General features: G+C 40.4%; 1 protein-coding gene across 5 annotated transcripts in view; it reads right to left on the bottom strand.

Annotated features, from left to right (window-relative positions):
* Positions 1-18152, bottom strand: part of ADAM11 (ADAM metallopeptidase domain 11) — a 1438613-nt gene that overhangs the window by 850527 nt on the left and 569934 nt on the right. For all 5 annotated transcript variants that reach the window (XM_044055102.1, XM_044055103.1, XM_044055105.1 and 2 more), the window contains exon 7: positions 1454-1520. In XM_044055102.1, coding sequence (XP_043911037.1) covers positions 1454-1520 — 67 coding nt within the window. The remainder of the gene's footprint in view (positions 1-1453; positions 1521-18152) is intronic.

The following is an 18152-nucleotide window of genomic DNA, read 5'->3' as shown; positions in this document are numbered from 1 at the left end:
TCTGCATGCCCAAAGTCCCACTCATGGCTGTACATATCATGCCTCCTGAGCACTATCACCTTTGAATATGATTGGCAATCTCACAAAGAAAACAGGAGCCCATCTTTCCTAAGGGATACAGCAGGATTTTACCAGCCTACCGTCGGGAGACATGTACTGGATTCTTGGGAAAATACATGTGGATTATAATAGGGGTGATTTGGGTGGCTGTCTGGCACCCAGAGCTACAAGGTGACCCATGGTCAACCACTCAGTATCTGTTCCGGATTATCTGAAAATAAAATACTTCATTCGGTACTCTGGTTTTCATAATCAATTTGGAAGCACACAAAGTACATTTGTAGTACTCCACGTCCCTCACTCAGGTCTGCAGTGAATGTGTGTTCATCAGATAGTCCTGGAAAAAATAAAGAGTGCCCTGCCTTCACCCACCCTCTCTTACAAAATGATTGGATAACCAGACTTGGTTGGCGGCTCACCAATGAACACAAACAATGAACAATGAAGAGCCTGGGAACTTTAAAGAACAAATGGGGGGGTCCTGAGGCTCTGTGTGCAGCTTTTGCAGGAAGTAAAGAAGCTCACCAATGAACACAAACAATGAACAATGAAGAGCCTGGGAACTTTAAAGAACAAATGGGGGGTCCTGAGGCTCTGTGTGCAGCTTTTGCAGGAAGTAAAGAAGATACTTTTTTTACTTACTTACAACTCACTTAAAGAATTTTAGGGACTTCCTTTTTGCTGGCTCAGGGTCTTCTTTTGCCTCCTTGTAGAGTTCTGTCATTCTCTGTGATTCCTCTTTTGCCTTATACTTCTGATCTGTTCTCAAAAAACATTTTTTTCTGACAAGTCAAGGACTGCAGTCATTAAATACTGAAAGACATTTGAGTTTCAGACTTCGCGTCCTTCAAAAAGATATGCAGGAGTCAAAATCTGTTAACAGCCATAATTAAAATCTGTTCTTGACTGGGGATTTTTGGCCCTTATTATTTATTTATTTGACAAAAAAAGACCACAAAAAAAATAATAATATTTAATAAAATCACATTCAGTAAGTGCTTTCATCATCTACACAACTTCTTCAGACTGAATGACATTGATAAAAACAAACCTTTAAATAATTAAACATTACATGACATAAAAACATCTCGCATCAGTTAAGTTCCTAATTGATTAATCAATTTTTTAATTAATTAGTGACAAATCATTTTTCTCTTTAAATAAATCATGAAATTCTCTTTGTCATTTAGCCCTGGAGGGCTGCAGGCATCTAACTTTATTTGCCAACAATTTTCAGTGTTGCAGGGGATCCATAGCTTATCCTGACAGAGCAGAAAATAACAAATATATTTAGTTCTGCAATGCAAATAATGAATGCTGGGTGCTATAAGAAGAAATCAGTCACTGTGTAAAGTGTACAGTGTGAAAAAATATATAAAGAGGTTGTCCTTACCAGAGCCAGAACATGTTTCTTGGAAACTGAGTCTTGGAGATCGAGAAACCATGTGCTCCTGGGAAGTCTGTAAATGAAAAAGTGAGAAGAGAAAAAAATACAAGGTTTTTTATTTTACATACATTAATAGACTAAAAGCTCCAAATGCATACACAATCATCCACTCAGACACCACACAACATCAACCTAAGATATCTTTCATGGAATAATGCATTTCAGCAAAAACAGTTGTGGCACAGGAAAATAATTTTCTTGGGTGGCGAAAGCCTAGGTACCTTTTTGGCTAGACTTGTACAGGCCCTAGGGCCAACAGCCTAGTACCTACCTATTTTATTTATTTATTTATTTTACATTTGTTAACTGGGATGGTCCAACTGGACAAGGTCCATTTTCAGCAGAGGCCCGGGGAGAAAAGCTCCACATAATATAAAAACATGCAAGACAACTTTACATAAAATACAAAACATTGTTATCAACAAAACATAATCAACATTTGTTCAATAATAAAAAGTTACATTGAGAAAAAAAAATAAAAAATGATCATATATATACATAACTTAACTACAAAGATAGCACCAGGCAAAGATAGGTTTCATTTAAGGATGCTGTGTTTACAGAGTGTAAAGTAGTAGCAGAGAGGTAAAAGAGGAAGGAAGTACAGATATAGTACTATGTAATACATGGACGCAGAACCAAGTTTCATATGGTTCAGTTGATAATTCTAATTAGGAGAGCTATTAGACAGATCACAGATCAGAATGTCTTCTTTCATCAGTGGTTTAACAGTTCAAAGATCGGAATGTCTTGTGTCATCAGTGGTTTTAACAGTTCAAAGATCAAAATGTCTTCTGTCATCAGTGGTTTAACAGGTTTTCTTTTTATGCTCCATTTAAAACACTGAAAGATGCCACATTCAATGACATTCAGCTATCTACAGCATCCTCTCATGGCTTGAAGTTGAAATGTAATACACTACAGCTAGTTTTCACTATGTGACAGTGTGACATAAGAGTCTTCCCACACCCTTCCCCAAAAAGGGAGAGCTGTCTATAAGGCACTCAGTCTTTTCCCCAGGTGACCTTTCAGGCAGATTCATAACTAGAGTAGGGACAGCTGTCCCAGGTGTAAGCGCTTATACAGCAAGATCAATACTGTACAGGATGTGCCAATTTGTCTCTAGGCATTTCAGTCCAATTGAGGGTGTTTACTTAAGTGGTTGGATTTACCACTGTGGCCGAGTAACAGAAATGAAATACTTACTTGTGCTTTGGTGAGACAGGAAAGAGCTGCTATGCCATGGACTAAAATAAATGCCAAGAAATGTGCAACAGTATCCTTCAGGAAGTCATCCAACCCTAGTAACTATCATATTGACAACACACCCAGTAAGAGTTGACACAGTAGTCAGGGGCTTTGGGACGCTCACAGACAGTAATCTAGTCTCTGACCATCATGTGTCTACAGTAGTGAAGAAATCAGTCTATGTTGCTCAACCTATAAACAAAGGTATGGCATCTAGGTCTAAGGAAGTAATTGTTGCACTGTATTCGGCATTTATCAAACCTATCATTGAGTATGACACCCTTTGGTATGTACCTAACCAGATATATCCAAAAATTAGAATGTCTACAGAGGTTCCTCACTAAAAGAATACAGGGCATAAGTAACATGTCCTATGAAAACTGCCTCAAGGCCCTATCCCTGTATTCTGTCTCCTACAGGCTGTTGAGGGGAGATCTATGCCTGGCATACAGGGCATTGTCAGACTGCAATCTGATGGGCCTCCTGCATATCCGCAAAACACACAGCACCAGAATTACCCATTCTAAAGACTTAAACCTTGCCTGTGATATACAATGTACCTGCTGGAGAGACAGGTATATATCCCAGAGACTACCTCTTTCTGTGAAACAGATGAAGAAATTATGACATCAGAGCAGAAATCAAAGTAGCTTCAATTACAGAAAAGGTCAAGTATAAGAGATTATGACAGTTCAGTTGTGTGCAGGAAAGTATAAGATGATTTGGGAAAGAAAATGTGAGAAGACACAAAGAAGGCAAAAGGAAACGTGGATGTCTATCCAAGAAATGGATGGACTGAACAAGATAAGACCTGTGATGGTAAGGCATGAATATGACAGCAGACTTGCACTGAATCAAGTGTGTTTGTGTTTGTTTGTGTGTGTGTGTGTGTGTGTGTGTGTGTGTGTGTGTGTGTGTGTGTGTGTGTGCGCGCGCGTGTGTGTGCGCGTGTGTTTGTGTGTGTGAGTGTGTGCTTGTGGTACATACACATTCACAATTAAATGAAAGTTATATTTCATAAAGTAAATGCTTACTTAAACAATACATCCTACATACAGACATTCTTAAATTTTCTTGCACCATATACACTTCTTGTATAATAAATGTCATTATGTTCTCCAACAGGTCAAGCTAAACTGCTTACAAAACATAAAACTGAAACTGGTCTGCAATGCAGTTCTGCAATTTATGACATTAAAGCAGAAGCATTTCTGTCAGTTCTGTTTTATATGACCCTCGCATACTTCAAAATGCCCATTTTGGGGAGATTTTTGCCCCTGCTGCTTGGTAACCATCAGACCCACTCTCAGTCGATCAGCTCATTTGTTTCCTATTCGGTGACAGCCAACCAACAGTGGTCATAATCCATGCATAGGGGTTGCTTGAGATTTCTTTCTTTCCACTTTCTGCCCAACACTACCTTGCATGCATTCAGTGAGGTGCCAGGGAGGAGAAATGCAGTGGGCTAACTGTGGAAGACATCCCTCACTTCTGCAAGGGGTTTTGCCGCTATGCCTGCCCCTCCACCTACAGCATGACTGGTGGTCTCTCCATTCTCCATCTGTGATATTGCTCTACCCTCTGTGTGCTTCAAAGTACATGTGAACCCTGCCCTCCGTCAGGTGGGGTGAGCAGGCCATGCCACTTCACCCTCCCCCCACTTGCCTGGTTCCCCCCAGTGTTGGGCTGCCAATCAGACTGGTTGCCTGAGATGCAGTAAGAGCCCCATCCCTCTGCATCACAAAGCCAGGAGTATATTTCAGTATGTACATCTGAAATTTCATAGTAGTTTTATTACTGCAGAAACAGTCAGGGGAACAGCTGGCTGCAACAAGCCCTTTTCACACCTTAACTCCTGTCACAAATTTTCTAACCTCTGTAACAGATTTTTAACATTTTTGCTCACCAGTGGAAACTTTCTTGATATATCAAAATGGCTACTATTATTCTTTCTCAAACCTGACTCCAAATCTTCTGTTTCCAATTTCAAATTTATCTCCTTAACACCATCACCATGGACTCCACTTATTGCTATCTCATGACCTTTTGAGCACCTGAGTACGTTTGTTATGTTATGTGATGGAAAGGCTGCTTGCTGAAAGTCCAAAAACATTTACTGTTCTCTGAGCTTCCCTGGAGTCACTGCATACAAGCAGCAGGTGTGATGAGGCATGCATCCCCTTACTCATGCGAGGGGGGGGGGGTTACAAAAGTTGTAACACTGAATTTCAGAATTCTCTGTTTTGTTTAAAAATCACCTGTAAATCTTCATTAGTGTCGAATCTAAAATTTCTGATAGGTAGCCAAGAAGGACAACGTGGTTTTAGATGTAATTATTAGCATCACTACTGTTCTCCTCATCCTAACAAATCAAATCCACAAGAACATGAATCATGACCCTCTTGTATTCTTTTCTCTCCTCAATACGACTTTTCATTTCGTCACTAAATCTCTTTCACTCTCTTTTCTTCCCTCCTTTGGTCTTGAAAGCAGTACCTTTGGGTGGTTTCTCAATATGTAACATAACCATACTTTGTAAATAGCTGTTCCTAGGATCATACGAGGTTACTAGGCTAATAGCCCTGGGGCCCTTACAAGCTTACCCAAGAGTTTATCCCTAAAAAGAAACCTCAGTCAGCACTTGTTGACCCTGTCAGTGAGGGACACAGGTGGAACCCTTGGGACAAACTTGTGTTTTCCCATCCACTCATCAAGGTTGCGCTTGAAGAGGGTCAGTGAGGTACTCGGTTTGACATGTATGGTAAGTCTGTTCCAATGATGGGGCAATCTCTGGCAGACAAACCTGTTTCTGTCACATATTAGATTCAGGCCTTTTGAGTGGGTAATGTGTGAAGAGTTAGACTTATGGATATAGAGCATATCTAGTAGGGCAGGGTCCGAGATCACCCTGTAGGTGAGACACAGATCACTTCTGAGCAATGTGACAACACAGAGTGCAGTGATAGTGATTTGAGCCTGTTTGCATAGGGCAGGTGTTGGAGGGCATGGATTCTCTTTGTGAGGTATTTCTGTGGCCTTTCCAGTTGGTGCAGATGTTTGGAGAGGTACATACCAAACAGGGCATTATACTCAATTATTGGTCAAATGACAGAGGAGTACAGAGTGGTAATAACCTCCTTTTTTTAATGCAATCCCTTTACTTATGAGATGAAGCAAGTAAAAAGCTTTTCTAACCACTGCCGCTACACAATGGTTGAATGTGAGATTGTTGTCAACCTGAGTACCCAGGTATCTCACCACAGGTTGTGTGTTTAGGGAGTTGCCGTTGATGTGGTAATCAGTAGGGGATGTGTGTCTGTCAAATGGTATGATGATACATTTTGCTGCATGTAGCTTGAGGCCATGACTTTGGCACCAGTCATTAGTTGCTGTGAGACCCTCTTGCAATATGTTAACATCATTTGGGGAGTCAGTGACAGCACCCAACTTACAGTCATCCACAAATTTGGTCAGCCACAGGCCTTTTGTCTTTGCCTGGACCTCTGAGAAGTATATGCCAAACAGTAGGAGTCCCAGGACAGATCCTGGGGAACTCCACTAGTGACTGGTCTGCTATCAGAGGTGGAGGTGCCTATTTTGACCTTGAGGTTCTTGTCACTGAGCCAGTTGGTGACCCACCTGATGAGATAGGGATTTACGCCAAGTTGTTTTAGCTTTCTGATGATGCCCTAGTGGGATATTGTGTCAAAGGCCTTGGCCAAGTCAAGCTAAGCTGTATGTACTGACTTTCCCTCATCCAGGTTCTTGGTGACAGTCTCAAAGAAGTCAGCCAGGTTCAATAGGCAAGATCTGCCCTTGATGAATCAGAACTGGGTAGGGTCAAGTGTTTGGAGATTGCCTATGTCCTTGTTTGTGATGTCCATAATAATACGCTCCATGGCTTTACAGATCAGACTTGTCAAGCTAATGGGCGATAGTTTCCAGGGTCAGTAGTAGCACCATCTTTGTGCAAGGGGATGGCAATGGCAGCTCTGCACTCTGCTGGAATGAAGCCTGTACTTAGGCTTTGGTTGAATAGGGTGCTCAATGATGAAGCCAGTTCTTGCTGGACATAGTGCAGAATACAGCCTGGAATACTATCAGGTCCTGTGGAAACTGTGTTCTTTGCCTTGGGTAAGGCCTTTAACACTTGATCTACAGAGATGTGAGGTGCAGGACAAGTATCAGGAATGTTGAAAAAGCCTTTGGGGAGGACAAGGGGTGAAGTTTGTGCTGGACCTATCTGCTAGCAGGTTGGCTAAGTCAACAGGATCAGTGTAAATTATACCGTTAAGTAAAAATTCGGAACAAACCTGGGCTTTGTCATGGAGGTTCCTGATGTAACTGAAAAAGGCTTTGTAGTTTCCCTTTGTTTTGGAGACTAGTTTCAATTCATAGTTGGCTTTGGAGGTTTTCACTAGTGATCTAATTAGCTTGTTGAGGCTAAGGAGGGAGTTTTTCCAATTTGGAGTTTGTTCCTTTTTACTCTTGGACAACAGTTTCTTCCTTTGGTTGTAAAGTCTGTTGATACAGGATGTCTGCCAAACAGGTTTGTGTTTCCTTGAGGAGCAGGTTTTAGTTCTGCTGGGTATGGCTGAGTCCTTGCAGTTGTACAGGTACTTGCATACTGCATTGGCGTACTGTTCAGCATAGTTGTCTGCATCCTCTGAGGGGGTCGGTGGTGTGAAGCTACAGATACCCTCCCTTAGGAGGTTGTAGTCAGCTTTTGAGAAGTTTTTTTAGCTTGATTACTGCTGGGAGGGGAATAGAAACTTCAAATGAGACCATCCGATGAACTGATTTCACCAGGGAAGAACATACTATGAGAGTAGTTTCGATTCATAGTTGGCTTTGAAGGTTTTCACTACTGATCTAATTTGCTTGTTGAGGCTAAGGAGGGAGTTTTCCAATTTGGAGTTTGTTCCTTTTTACCCTTGGACAACAGTTTCTTCCTTTGCTTGTAAAGCCTGTTGACAGAGGATGTCTTCCAAATAGGTTTGTGTTTCCTTGAGGAGCAGGTTTTAGTTCTGTTGGGTATGGCTGAGTCCTTGCAGTTGTATAGGTACTTGCATACTGCATTGGCGTACTGTTCAGCATAGTTATCTGCATCCTCTGAGGGGGTTGGTGGTGTGAAGCTACAGATACCCTCCCTTAGGAGGTTGTAGTCAGCTTTTAAGAAGTTTTTTTAGCTTTATTATTACTGGAGGGGGGGGGGGATAGAAACTTCAAATGAGACCATCCGATGAAGTGATCTCACTGGGGAAGAATATACTATGGGAGTGGTGCAGTGGTTGCCTATGTTGATGAGAACCAAGTCCAGAATGTTATCTCCCCTTGTGGGGGATGAGAAGAGCTGGTCTAGTGCATTAGAATTGATAAAGTCAAGGAATAGTTGTGTGAGTGCATTAGTGCAGGAATAGTTCACCCAGTCTATGGTGGGGTAGTTAAAGTCACCAAGGTTCAGGGTGTTAGGGGGTACCTTGATGCAGTCAAGTAGATCCAGGTAAGAGGAGTGGGTGTCCTGAGTCATGGAGGTGGGTCTATAGCTGGCTATAACTTGGATGGGTGTCTTGCCAACTGTCAGTTGCACCTGGAGTAGTTCCAGCGCATCTTGCTGGCAGACTGCGTTATCTCCCACTCTGCTCCAGCTATGCAGGCAACCCCCAAAGGTCTATTGTTGTTTATTTATTTCTGACACTCTGCATTGTATCCTTTACTTCTGATCTACAACAGCTTAGCACTGTATTGTAAAAAGGTCAGATTTACCTTCAAAGAGTATTACTGCAAGGTCTAGCATTGTCTGCTACAAACCTACTTATTACTGCACTTAAAAAACAAAGGGGAAATATAGCCAGAACTCCATAGGGGCTATATTGAACTCATCTAGAATGGTATGTATTAGTTGTGGGATCTATCCCCACAGTAAATGACCAGACATTTAAAATTCTGGGCATTTGGATGGACCCCTCCTCACCTTTCATGTTTGCAACAGCAGTCGTAAGTCCAACATGATAAAACAAAATTTGCTCTTCCTTGAAATTCATGCAGTGACAGGAGCACATACACCAATTCTCTAACCTGAGTAGCATCAAAGTGCCTGTGTTAACCCTTGCCTTAGCTAATCAATGCCCTAAGTCAATCCACACCCACTGCTTCATACTCTTTCCTCCTCATAAGCTCTCAGCAAAGGTTGCCTCTCCATCTCCTTTCAATCTATTTGTTTCTAATGCACTCTCCCATTTAAGCTGCTGAATGTGCAGTGCTGCTCACTGTTCCATATTCACTTCCTCGTGTTACACACACCCAGACCCTATACTCTAATTCAGCTTCTCACAGCATATATTCTGCATCCCCAGTTAGAAGCTCATTAGAGCTCTTGAGGGTCTTGTGCATATACATCCTTACCTCCATAGACATCCTTGCCCCCACCACTTTAAAGACTCCCTGCTCCAGCCCTCCTTCTCCTCGAAGCTAAGGAACTACCTCATGTATGTATATGCAGGTAAGTGAGTCCCAGTAGAGATTACAATGCTAGCAATGTTCAAACTGAATTACTGGGCACTCTATGCGAGTCCAGGGAAAGGTCATTGTATGCATCTCTGCCAGCTGCCTATCCATAAATGTGTCTGTCTACAACCAGTCTAATATGAATTATTTGAATTCTTTCAGTATGAATACAACTGTTCCCCAGCAAACTTTTAGGACTGAAGTTGAAAGCGTTCCATTTTGCGTCATTTTATTCACCTGGTCACCACTCAAAATAAAAAAAATAATAAATAATCTCTTTTGTGTGGCAGCTCTACTGTCTGGGTCAAGTCCTGACTTTCAGTCACTGTCTGTGTGGAGTATGAATGTCCATCTTTAAATCTGGTAGGTCTTCTCTGTTTTTCCTACTTCAAGAAAATTGAATATATACTCTAAACTGTCCATATGTATTTTATTTACCCTTGACATGTGGCCCAGATTGTGACTGAAAAGGGTCTAAGGAGCACTTCTCTTACCTAGTTAACAAATAAATACATAAAAATAAGAGGGTGCACAAATATATGTATTCCTCGACTAAAATTGCAGAATTCATAAATATGGGGCCTGTAATGAAACATCATTGCTCCATTTCTCAAGGTGCATGACATTGTAACGGAGATATTTAAATAATAAACTCATAACCCCCCACAAAAATCACACTCCAAGACCCCATAAAGCACTACAATAGCACTGTTGTGCAGCTCTTCTCCCCAAAACTCCCTGATTTCTACATATATCACCTTGGGGTCACACAAACAGAGAACAGGGAAAATAAAAACACATTTCCCCTCTACTCTGAGTCTTATGGCCTTACAATAAAATACAGCAGCTATATCCAAACAAGCTGTAAAGTAGTGTGATGCTGATAACACAAGACAGATCTTACAAAAACAGTATTTTTAAATTTGACAAACAGCATAAAACAAACAACAGTCCTCCTGAAATTTGATATTTAATGATGACTACCACCAAGTTATAAAAAATACTTGTACTAATCTTGTTCTTAGCTCAGCTGTCTTTAATGATGTCCTTACATTCACTGCTGCAGTATTCTTAACAGATGGGATTCCCTGCCATGGAAGCCCGACATCTGGACAGTCTACCAAAGCCTACCATTGCTTTAATGTATGCAGAACATCACCTAACCGCTCCTTGCATAGAGTAGGGCATAAAGGTGATGTTCAGGAGTACCATCTACTGAACATCTTTGCCGTCAGTCTGAATGTTTGTTTTTACCATTGTTCTGTTTGCCTATATCCGTTTTTCACCAGCTGCATGCATTTTCGTGCTACGGCTAATGCCTATGCCTGTTTGCTGAATCCTAGCAGGTTGCAGATAAGTGCTCCATTGGGGGGTTTGTTTTTTTCTTGCCTTTTTTCTGTGCACTTTGGGGTTAATTTCATCCAGGAAGGGTAATTACCAGTGTGGGAGACAGATTCCCCATAAAGACGTCATGATAAGTGCCTTTTTTGCCTTGGAGCTTCTGCCAGACGGGTGTCTGAGATGCAGGCCCTTATGGCTTGTCCTCCTTTTTTGATCTTTCATAAGGACAGGTGTTCCTGAGCACTAACCCTTCTTTTATGCCTAAGGTGGTTAATGAGCTATCTCTTAATCAGTCTATAAATCTGCCTACTTTCCCCCCCTCTCCGCAATCTGACAGTGAGAGGGTGCTGCATACTTTGAATGTTCATAGGCAACTCAGGGTTTATTTGGATAAGACAGGTCTATATTACGTTATCGAAAACTCATGTATTCGAAAACATAATAGTCGACCTCTAATTGTCGAAAACATCAAACGTCGAACTTTTCAATGGAGATCTCTGTACAGTGCGGAAATGGAAGTTTTCCATTGTCTGCACTGTATGGTGATCTCGGAGTTGGTATATTTAAGTAGCGGGGGTGTTTAAATGATTTGTTTGGGTGGGTTTTTGTACTTTGTTTTGTTGTTCAACGTTTGACGGTTTCGACAATTAGGGGTAGACTATTACGTTTTCGAATACATGACTATTCAATAACATAATATAGACCCAGATAAGACTAAGGCTATTAGAAAATCTGATCAGTTGTTTGTTTTGTTTCATCCTAAATCTTTGTGACTAGCTGTATCCAAACAATCTAGTTCTTCTTGGATTTCTAAAGCTATTTCCTTTTATTACACGTTTCATGGCAACAGCCTTCCTTCTTCAGTTAAGGCTCATTCTTCCAGAACTGTGGCTTCTTCTGGTGCTTTTTTCAAGGGCTTAGATACTTATTCCATTCTTGAAGCAGCTACCTGGACTTCTATGCATACCTTTACCAAGCACTACAAGTTGGATGGTATCTCTAAAGCTAGGGCTGGTTCTGCTAGTGCTGTTCTTAATGGCTTTTTAGGGGGCTCTTCTACTCCTTCTTTTTCCTGCATTTCCTCTTGATCTTTCGCACTCTCCCATCTGTTAAGAATACTGCAGCAGTGAATGTAGGGACATAGTACAGTTGTGTAAAATCTAACCATAATGGTAGATATCCTTACCTTCACTGCTGCAGTATTCACTCCCTCCCTTCATCCCCCTAGTCATTTGCCTTCCTGGATGTACAGGTTACCTCCTAGGTTCCCTGGGGCAATCAGCTCTATAGATGGTATACCTGAATGTCACCTTTATGCCCTACGCTATGCAAGGAGTGTTTGGGTGACGTTCGATGTACCTTAAAGTAATGGTAGGCTTTGGTAGACTGTCTGGATGTCGGGCTTCCACAGCAGGGAATCCCATCTGTTAAGAATACTGTAGCAGTGAAGGCAAGGACATCTACCATTATGGTAAGATTTTACACAACTGTACTTTCTTGTCCCATCTAAATGTAGAGGCTAATGTTCTACTATACTATTTATTTTACAAACTAATTAAATGTCCCAGATATTACCAGTGTCATCCCATATTGCTTGACTGCCCACAATATAAACTGTAACCACAAATGTGTATCTAGGCTTCCATTAACGCTTGTGCTTATCAGTATCAGCCATACGTCTCCAAGGGTACATTCCTGCAATCAGGTCTAAAGCAAAAGGATGAACATACTCTCCTAAGCTGAAAAGGAAGCATGATTTGACCAAATATGTGTATAAGAAAATTTTCTTGCAAGTCGTTTTTCTCTGGGGGATGTATTGTTCACATTCGCCATACATGGGGCTCTGTCCCTTGAACCCAATTTTTATTATAATCAACACCAGGGTTGCAGGTTGAGAAAGGAAGAGACCTTTCTGCAACAAGTATTGTCCTATAGTGAATTTTCAGCCAAGGTGTCATTTCCCCAAGTCTGAATGTTTTTACGTCGTCTAATTTCCATATCTAAAGGGGAGCACATAGTCACTAGCCCCATTTTAACCTCATACTGCCAACAGAATCTTCTTCTCCATAACTGCATTATTTATAATACTGTTTATTTCTTCTTTCAAACAGGACGTTATGTTTATCATTTGTCCTTCCTTTCTGACAATATGGGAGGATTTCAAAACAATTTGTACTTGAGATAAGGCACAACCCAGCACTTGTCAGTGAGGTCTGAACATAAGCAGTTCTGCGAGAAGGCCTAGGCTTCCACAGCTCCTTATTTAATGTATACAAGTGATGAATTGCTTAAGCTTTTATAGATTTCATTATATCTACACTTGACTTCAAAGGAACTGAGTGGCTCAATGTGTTCACATCAAGGCAAATATAAAATGAACATGCTTGGTAAGCCAGGAATACCATTTCTGTATCCTCATCTCACCCAGACACATAACTAAGGAGTGGCAAGGGGTGGATGCATGGGTATTAGGTAACAGGGGGAATGTTTGTCAGATGCTGATCAGTGGCAGTACAATATTAGCATAAAACTGAATACAGGTGTCTGAATACAGGTGTTAACATTTGCAGGCATGGCTGAAGCACTATGGCATTCGTAGAATACAGAAAGTTGCTTGTTACATTTGTAGAAGGTAGTGCTCTATAATTAATAGAAAGAACAGTTTTTGAGTGATTAAGTTAGGAGGACTTTTTTGTCCCCATCAGGGCTGAAGCACTACAGCTTCAGCATTCCATGCATTCATACAGTGTAGCAAGTGGTTTGCTACAATTATTTAGCAAGAATATTTTTTGAGTTATTCAGCTGGGAGGAATCATCCATGGAGAGACTACACCAGCTTTTTAGTGTTGAGAAAGGGGAGTACCAGATCAGAGAGTTGTACTGGGCACTACAAAAACCCAGCTATAGTTCTGATTTCACAGATTTGTTCCGGTTCCCACTACATTACTAGAAGACCTGCATTAGGTATATTATAAATCATATGGCAAAAATTAGGAGATGTAGCACCCAGTAGGACAAAAGCACTCTCATCAAACTAAACAAACAACTCAGAGGTGAAATAAAGTCTACCACAGCAACATTTCAGGTAAATTTGGCCTCACTAGCCAAGGACAACCACAAGGCATTCTTCACCTATGTCAGCAACCACAAAGGCAATACACAATTCTGTGCAGAGCTCATTGTTAATGGAGCCACCTATACTGAGCCAGAAGATATAGCAAACCTGCTGGCCAACAAATTCAGCTTCATCTTTAAACCTCTCTTCCCTTCAACCTTCCCTCAGTAAATAACATGAAATATAACTCCCTCTACTATCAGTAGGGAACAGATCCTTAATACTCTTTCTAAGGCCAAGAACATTGCATCAATGGGCCCAGACAATATCAGGATGCCTTCTAAATAGCATGAAACATGACCAATCAGGCCATCTGAAATTCCTCTTTAACTATAGCTTCTAAATAGGGTACATACCCTACAAATGGAGAACAGCAACAGTAATCCCTCTGCACAAAGGAGGGCCATTTACAGACCCTATAAACTGCAGACTCATAAGTCTCAATAGCTTCATATGCAAAGGAATGGAAATATTTATCATTGAACTGTTCAGTAATGACCTCTCCAGACACTGGAGTCAACCCAATTTGGTCTTGCCAATGGCAGGTCATGCCTACTCAACCCGATGGGCTTTGAGAAGGTCACCAAAGCAATGGATGAAGATGGTTCATACTGCCTATCTTGACCTGGCCGAGGCATTTGACACAATACCCAACTCAGGCAATGCTGACAAAATCAGGTGGTTAGGTATAAACCCTTATGTCACCCAGTGAATAGCTAGTTGGCTTATAAACAGGACTTAGGATGTTAAAATTGGGGAGTCCACCTCTACAAAGAGGGCAGTCATAAATGCAGTCTCTCATGGATCGGTCCTGGGACCCCTCCTTTTTGGTATTTACTACTCTGAAATCAAGGCTAGCGTCAATGGCCTCTGGCTGACTAAATTTGCAGATGATTGCAAATTAAGAGCAGTCATAGAATCCCCGACTGGCACAAATACAGACAAATAACTAGTGTCAGGTCTATGGACTAAACCTAAATGTCAATAAATATATAATAGTATCCTTCAGGAAGTCATTCACACCTGGTAACTATCATATTGACAACACACCCCTAAGAGTTGACCCACTAGTCAGGGACTTTGGGAGACACACATACAGTAGTCTAGCCTTTAACCATCATCTGGCTACAGTAGTGAGGAAACTATTCTATGTTGTGCAATTTATAAACAAAGGTATGACATCTAGGTCCAAGGAAGTCATTGTTCCACTGTATTCAGAAACCATCAGATTTATCACTGAGTACAATACCCCTAACCAGGCAAATCCAACAAGTGGAACATCCACAGAGGTTCCTCATTAAAAGAATACAGGGTGTAACATATGCTATGCAGACCACCTCAAGGCCCTATCCCTGTATTCTGTCTCCTAAAGACTGTTGAGGGAAGATCTACGCCTGGCATAAAAGGCATTGTCAGACCCTGCCCTGATGGACTTCCTACATATCTGCAAAACAAATAGCACCAGAATTACCCATTCTAAAGACTTAAACCTTACCTGTGATAAAAATAGGACCTGCTGGAGAGACAGGTATTTATCCCAGAGACAACCCATTCTCTGGAACAGGCTCCTTGTCCATGTGAAGTAGAGTTCCTCCCTAATGCAATTCAAGTGTAACTTGGACAGTTGGATGGGAACAGGAAATTCATACCTATTTTGGCACCTATGTCTCTAATGGACACAGGTAGCTTGTAAATGGTTCATCTTCCAGGCCTTTGCTTGTAAATGTTTCATTTCCCAAGCCCCTGCTTACACCTATCAAGAGTACAAGAACCTGCCAGAGATCTGGAATGCATAGCTAAGATTAAAGAGGCCCTTATGGTCACTAGCTTAGTAAACACCTATGAACCTATTATGTGAGGGCAATAACTACAATAGTAGATAAAAAAGTGAGAGTAGTCACCACGATCAATGTAAGTCACAGTTCACAAAATCCAATCGATAAATCACCATAAAAAGTCCAAAGCATTTATTGCAAAAGAAGAATGAGCGCTTTCGCGTAGTGCTAGCTACGCTTCATCAGATACAATTACAAAAAAGTGCATCACATTTAAATACAAGACATTTTGGCGGGCTCATCAATCCATTAACCTATTAGTGCATTAATTATTGGCTGCAACTTCAATAGCTTATAATCTCAATAGTTTACAATCTATTTACACGCAAATCCAAATATAAGTAATGCATCATATCTCACTCCAAATTAAAACAACAGCTTTCCGTCTTACATAAATAGAAAAATACTCATTTTTCGGTATAAGCAGAAACTAAATTAAAAGTTCCGTATATATTGTAAACACAAAACGAAACATACACCTTAATGTTTGAAAGCATAAACACAATCGTCACTTATTTCATATAAAATACAAATGCAAATGTTGAGACAAACCCTATATGGTGTAGACCAACAGCGTTCTCCATACCTAATCCTTCAGACAAGATATTATCCAAGCGAAGACGTAAAACCTAGAACTATCCAGAACGTCATCACTAGGTGTCGCTAACTCAGTGACCCTATCCTCAAGCGTCTAAATGCACGTCTAACTCTATCAGGTCCCTTAAGCCTAATGCTTGACTGATAACCACTAAAACATAATTAACCAACTCACATCTACTGAAAGCTATAATGTAAAACCATGATTGTATGGGTGATATAAAATATCAACAATATACCCAGTCACTGGCATATTGATATGCAATCATGATGGAATTGGCCAAAAGTGGAAGCGCACAAAATTACACAAAATTACATAAAAATCAAAACCGTGCAGAAAAACAACATGAATATCCATTCTGCACATGTCGGGGTATATATCTCTACTATGTCCAAAATACGGTGAATCAGTTGATAACAAATCCTAAATATACAACACATGTCTATCTATCTAAATATATACTGGAACCAAAACAAATAAATATTCTATGAATATATTAAAACAATGTAGACTCATGCAAATCCTTGGGTGAAAATATATACATGGAAACACAAGGAAAAAATTATATATATAAAAAATTATATATATAAAAAATTTTTTATATATACAAAACATTATATATATAAAAATATTTTATGTAGAAAATGTACACATCACTGTGGCCAAAGACAACAGTGTCACCTATTAGGCAAACCAATTCCCTGTGCATGGTATAGCCAATAAGGTTGCGCTACTATTATAAGAATACTACACCCTAATCTTAAAAAAGTGGAGCTGTAAATAAACAAATTGATAAAATAACAAGGGACTCTTTCTTTGAACATGGTAAGCATCCGGAATAGCATCTAGATAGCAATCCTTCTGATCAAATCTTGTGTGCAAAGCCATATGCTTCTCTTACTATTTTCTCTCCACTAGAACCGGTTTGATGGAGACAAAATTATTCAACCCTGGTGGTAAATGTGCTGCTAGCTTCAGAATCCAACATAGTTCAGCCTTAGCTAGGGCATTTTCATTATCCCCTCCTCTCTTGTTCACTGACAATATTTGTAATACTCTAAAAGTAAAGGAGTGTGTGTGTGTGGTGTGCTTTCACATGTCTGGCTAACGCATTCGTTTCATCCTGCTTACGGATGTCATATAGATGGTCATAAATGCGATCCCTTAGCCTCCTCTTAGTCAAACCTACATAAAAAGCTGTGCAAAGGGAGCATGTGGCTAAATATATCACATTCTTTGTGTTGCAATTAGCATAGTGATTTGGTTGAAACATATAGTTCATGTATGGGTGTTGGTACATCTGTACCTTGGTGAGGTTATTACATCTAGGACATTGATGACAAGGGTATGTACCTTTCTTTGCAATCTCTCCTAGAATCAAGTTGTTAGAATGTCTCACATTGGTAACATGTTGGTCATTACACAATAGTGTTTTAAGATTATCACTATTCTTGTAACAAAACCTGGGTTTAACCCCTACAATCTCCCTAACCTGTTGATTAATAGTAAGGACATTCCAGTTCTTCCTTACTATCTGTCTAATGCTCTCTATATCACTGGTGTATGTAGTGATATAGTTCACCTTATGGTCATGGGTAAGGGGTTGAAAGAACCCCTTATAAGTATGCTGGCCTGATCTAGTTAGAGCATCCGGACATGTTGTTTCAATGTCACCAATAACTTCCTGCCTTATTTTCCTAACCATTGCTAGATCATATCCTCTGTCTCTGAAGAGAAGCTCCATGTTATCTGCTTCCCTTACCAAATCATATTGATCTGGACACAACCTCGATATTCTGGTAAATTGGCTTTTGACTATGCCCTGAAAGGTATACCTAGGGTGCATACTGTCAAAAGCCAAAATTGCATTCTTCCACACGGATTTCCTGTAAAGGGTGGACATAATTTTACCTTCATTGGTCAATCTAAGCGTGACATCTAAAAAATGAATCTGTTTAGATGAATACTCTTTCGTGAACTTCAAGAAATCCGTGGTGGTCT

The sequence above is a fragment of the Protopterus annectens genome, chromosome 13.part0 (assembly GCF_019279795.1).
Source record: "Protopterus annectens isolate FY-2018-M chromosome 13.part0, PAN1.0, whole genome shotgun sequence".
In the NCBI taxonomy this organism is placed as follows: domain Eukaryota; kingdom Metazoa; phylum Chordata; order Ceratodontiformes; family Protopteridae; genus Protopterus; species Protopterus annectens.
This window is presented reverse-complemented; position numbering and strand designations above follow the sequence as displayed.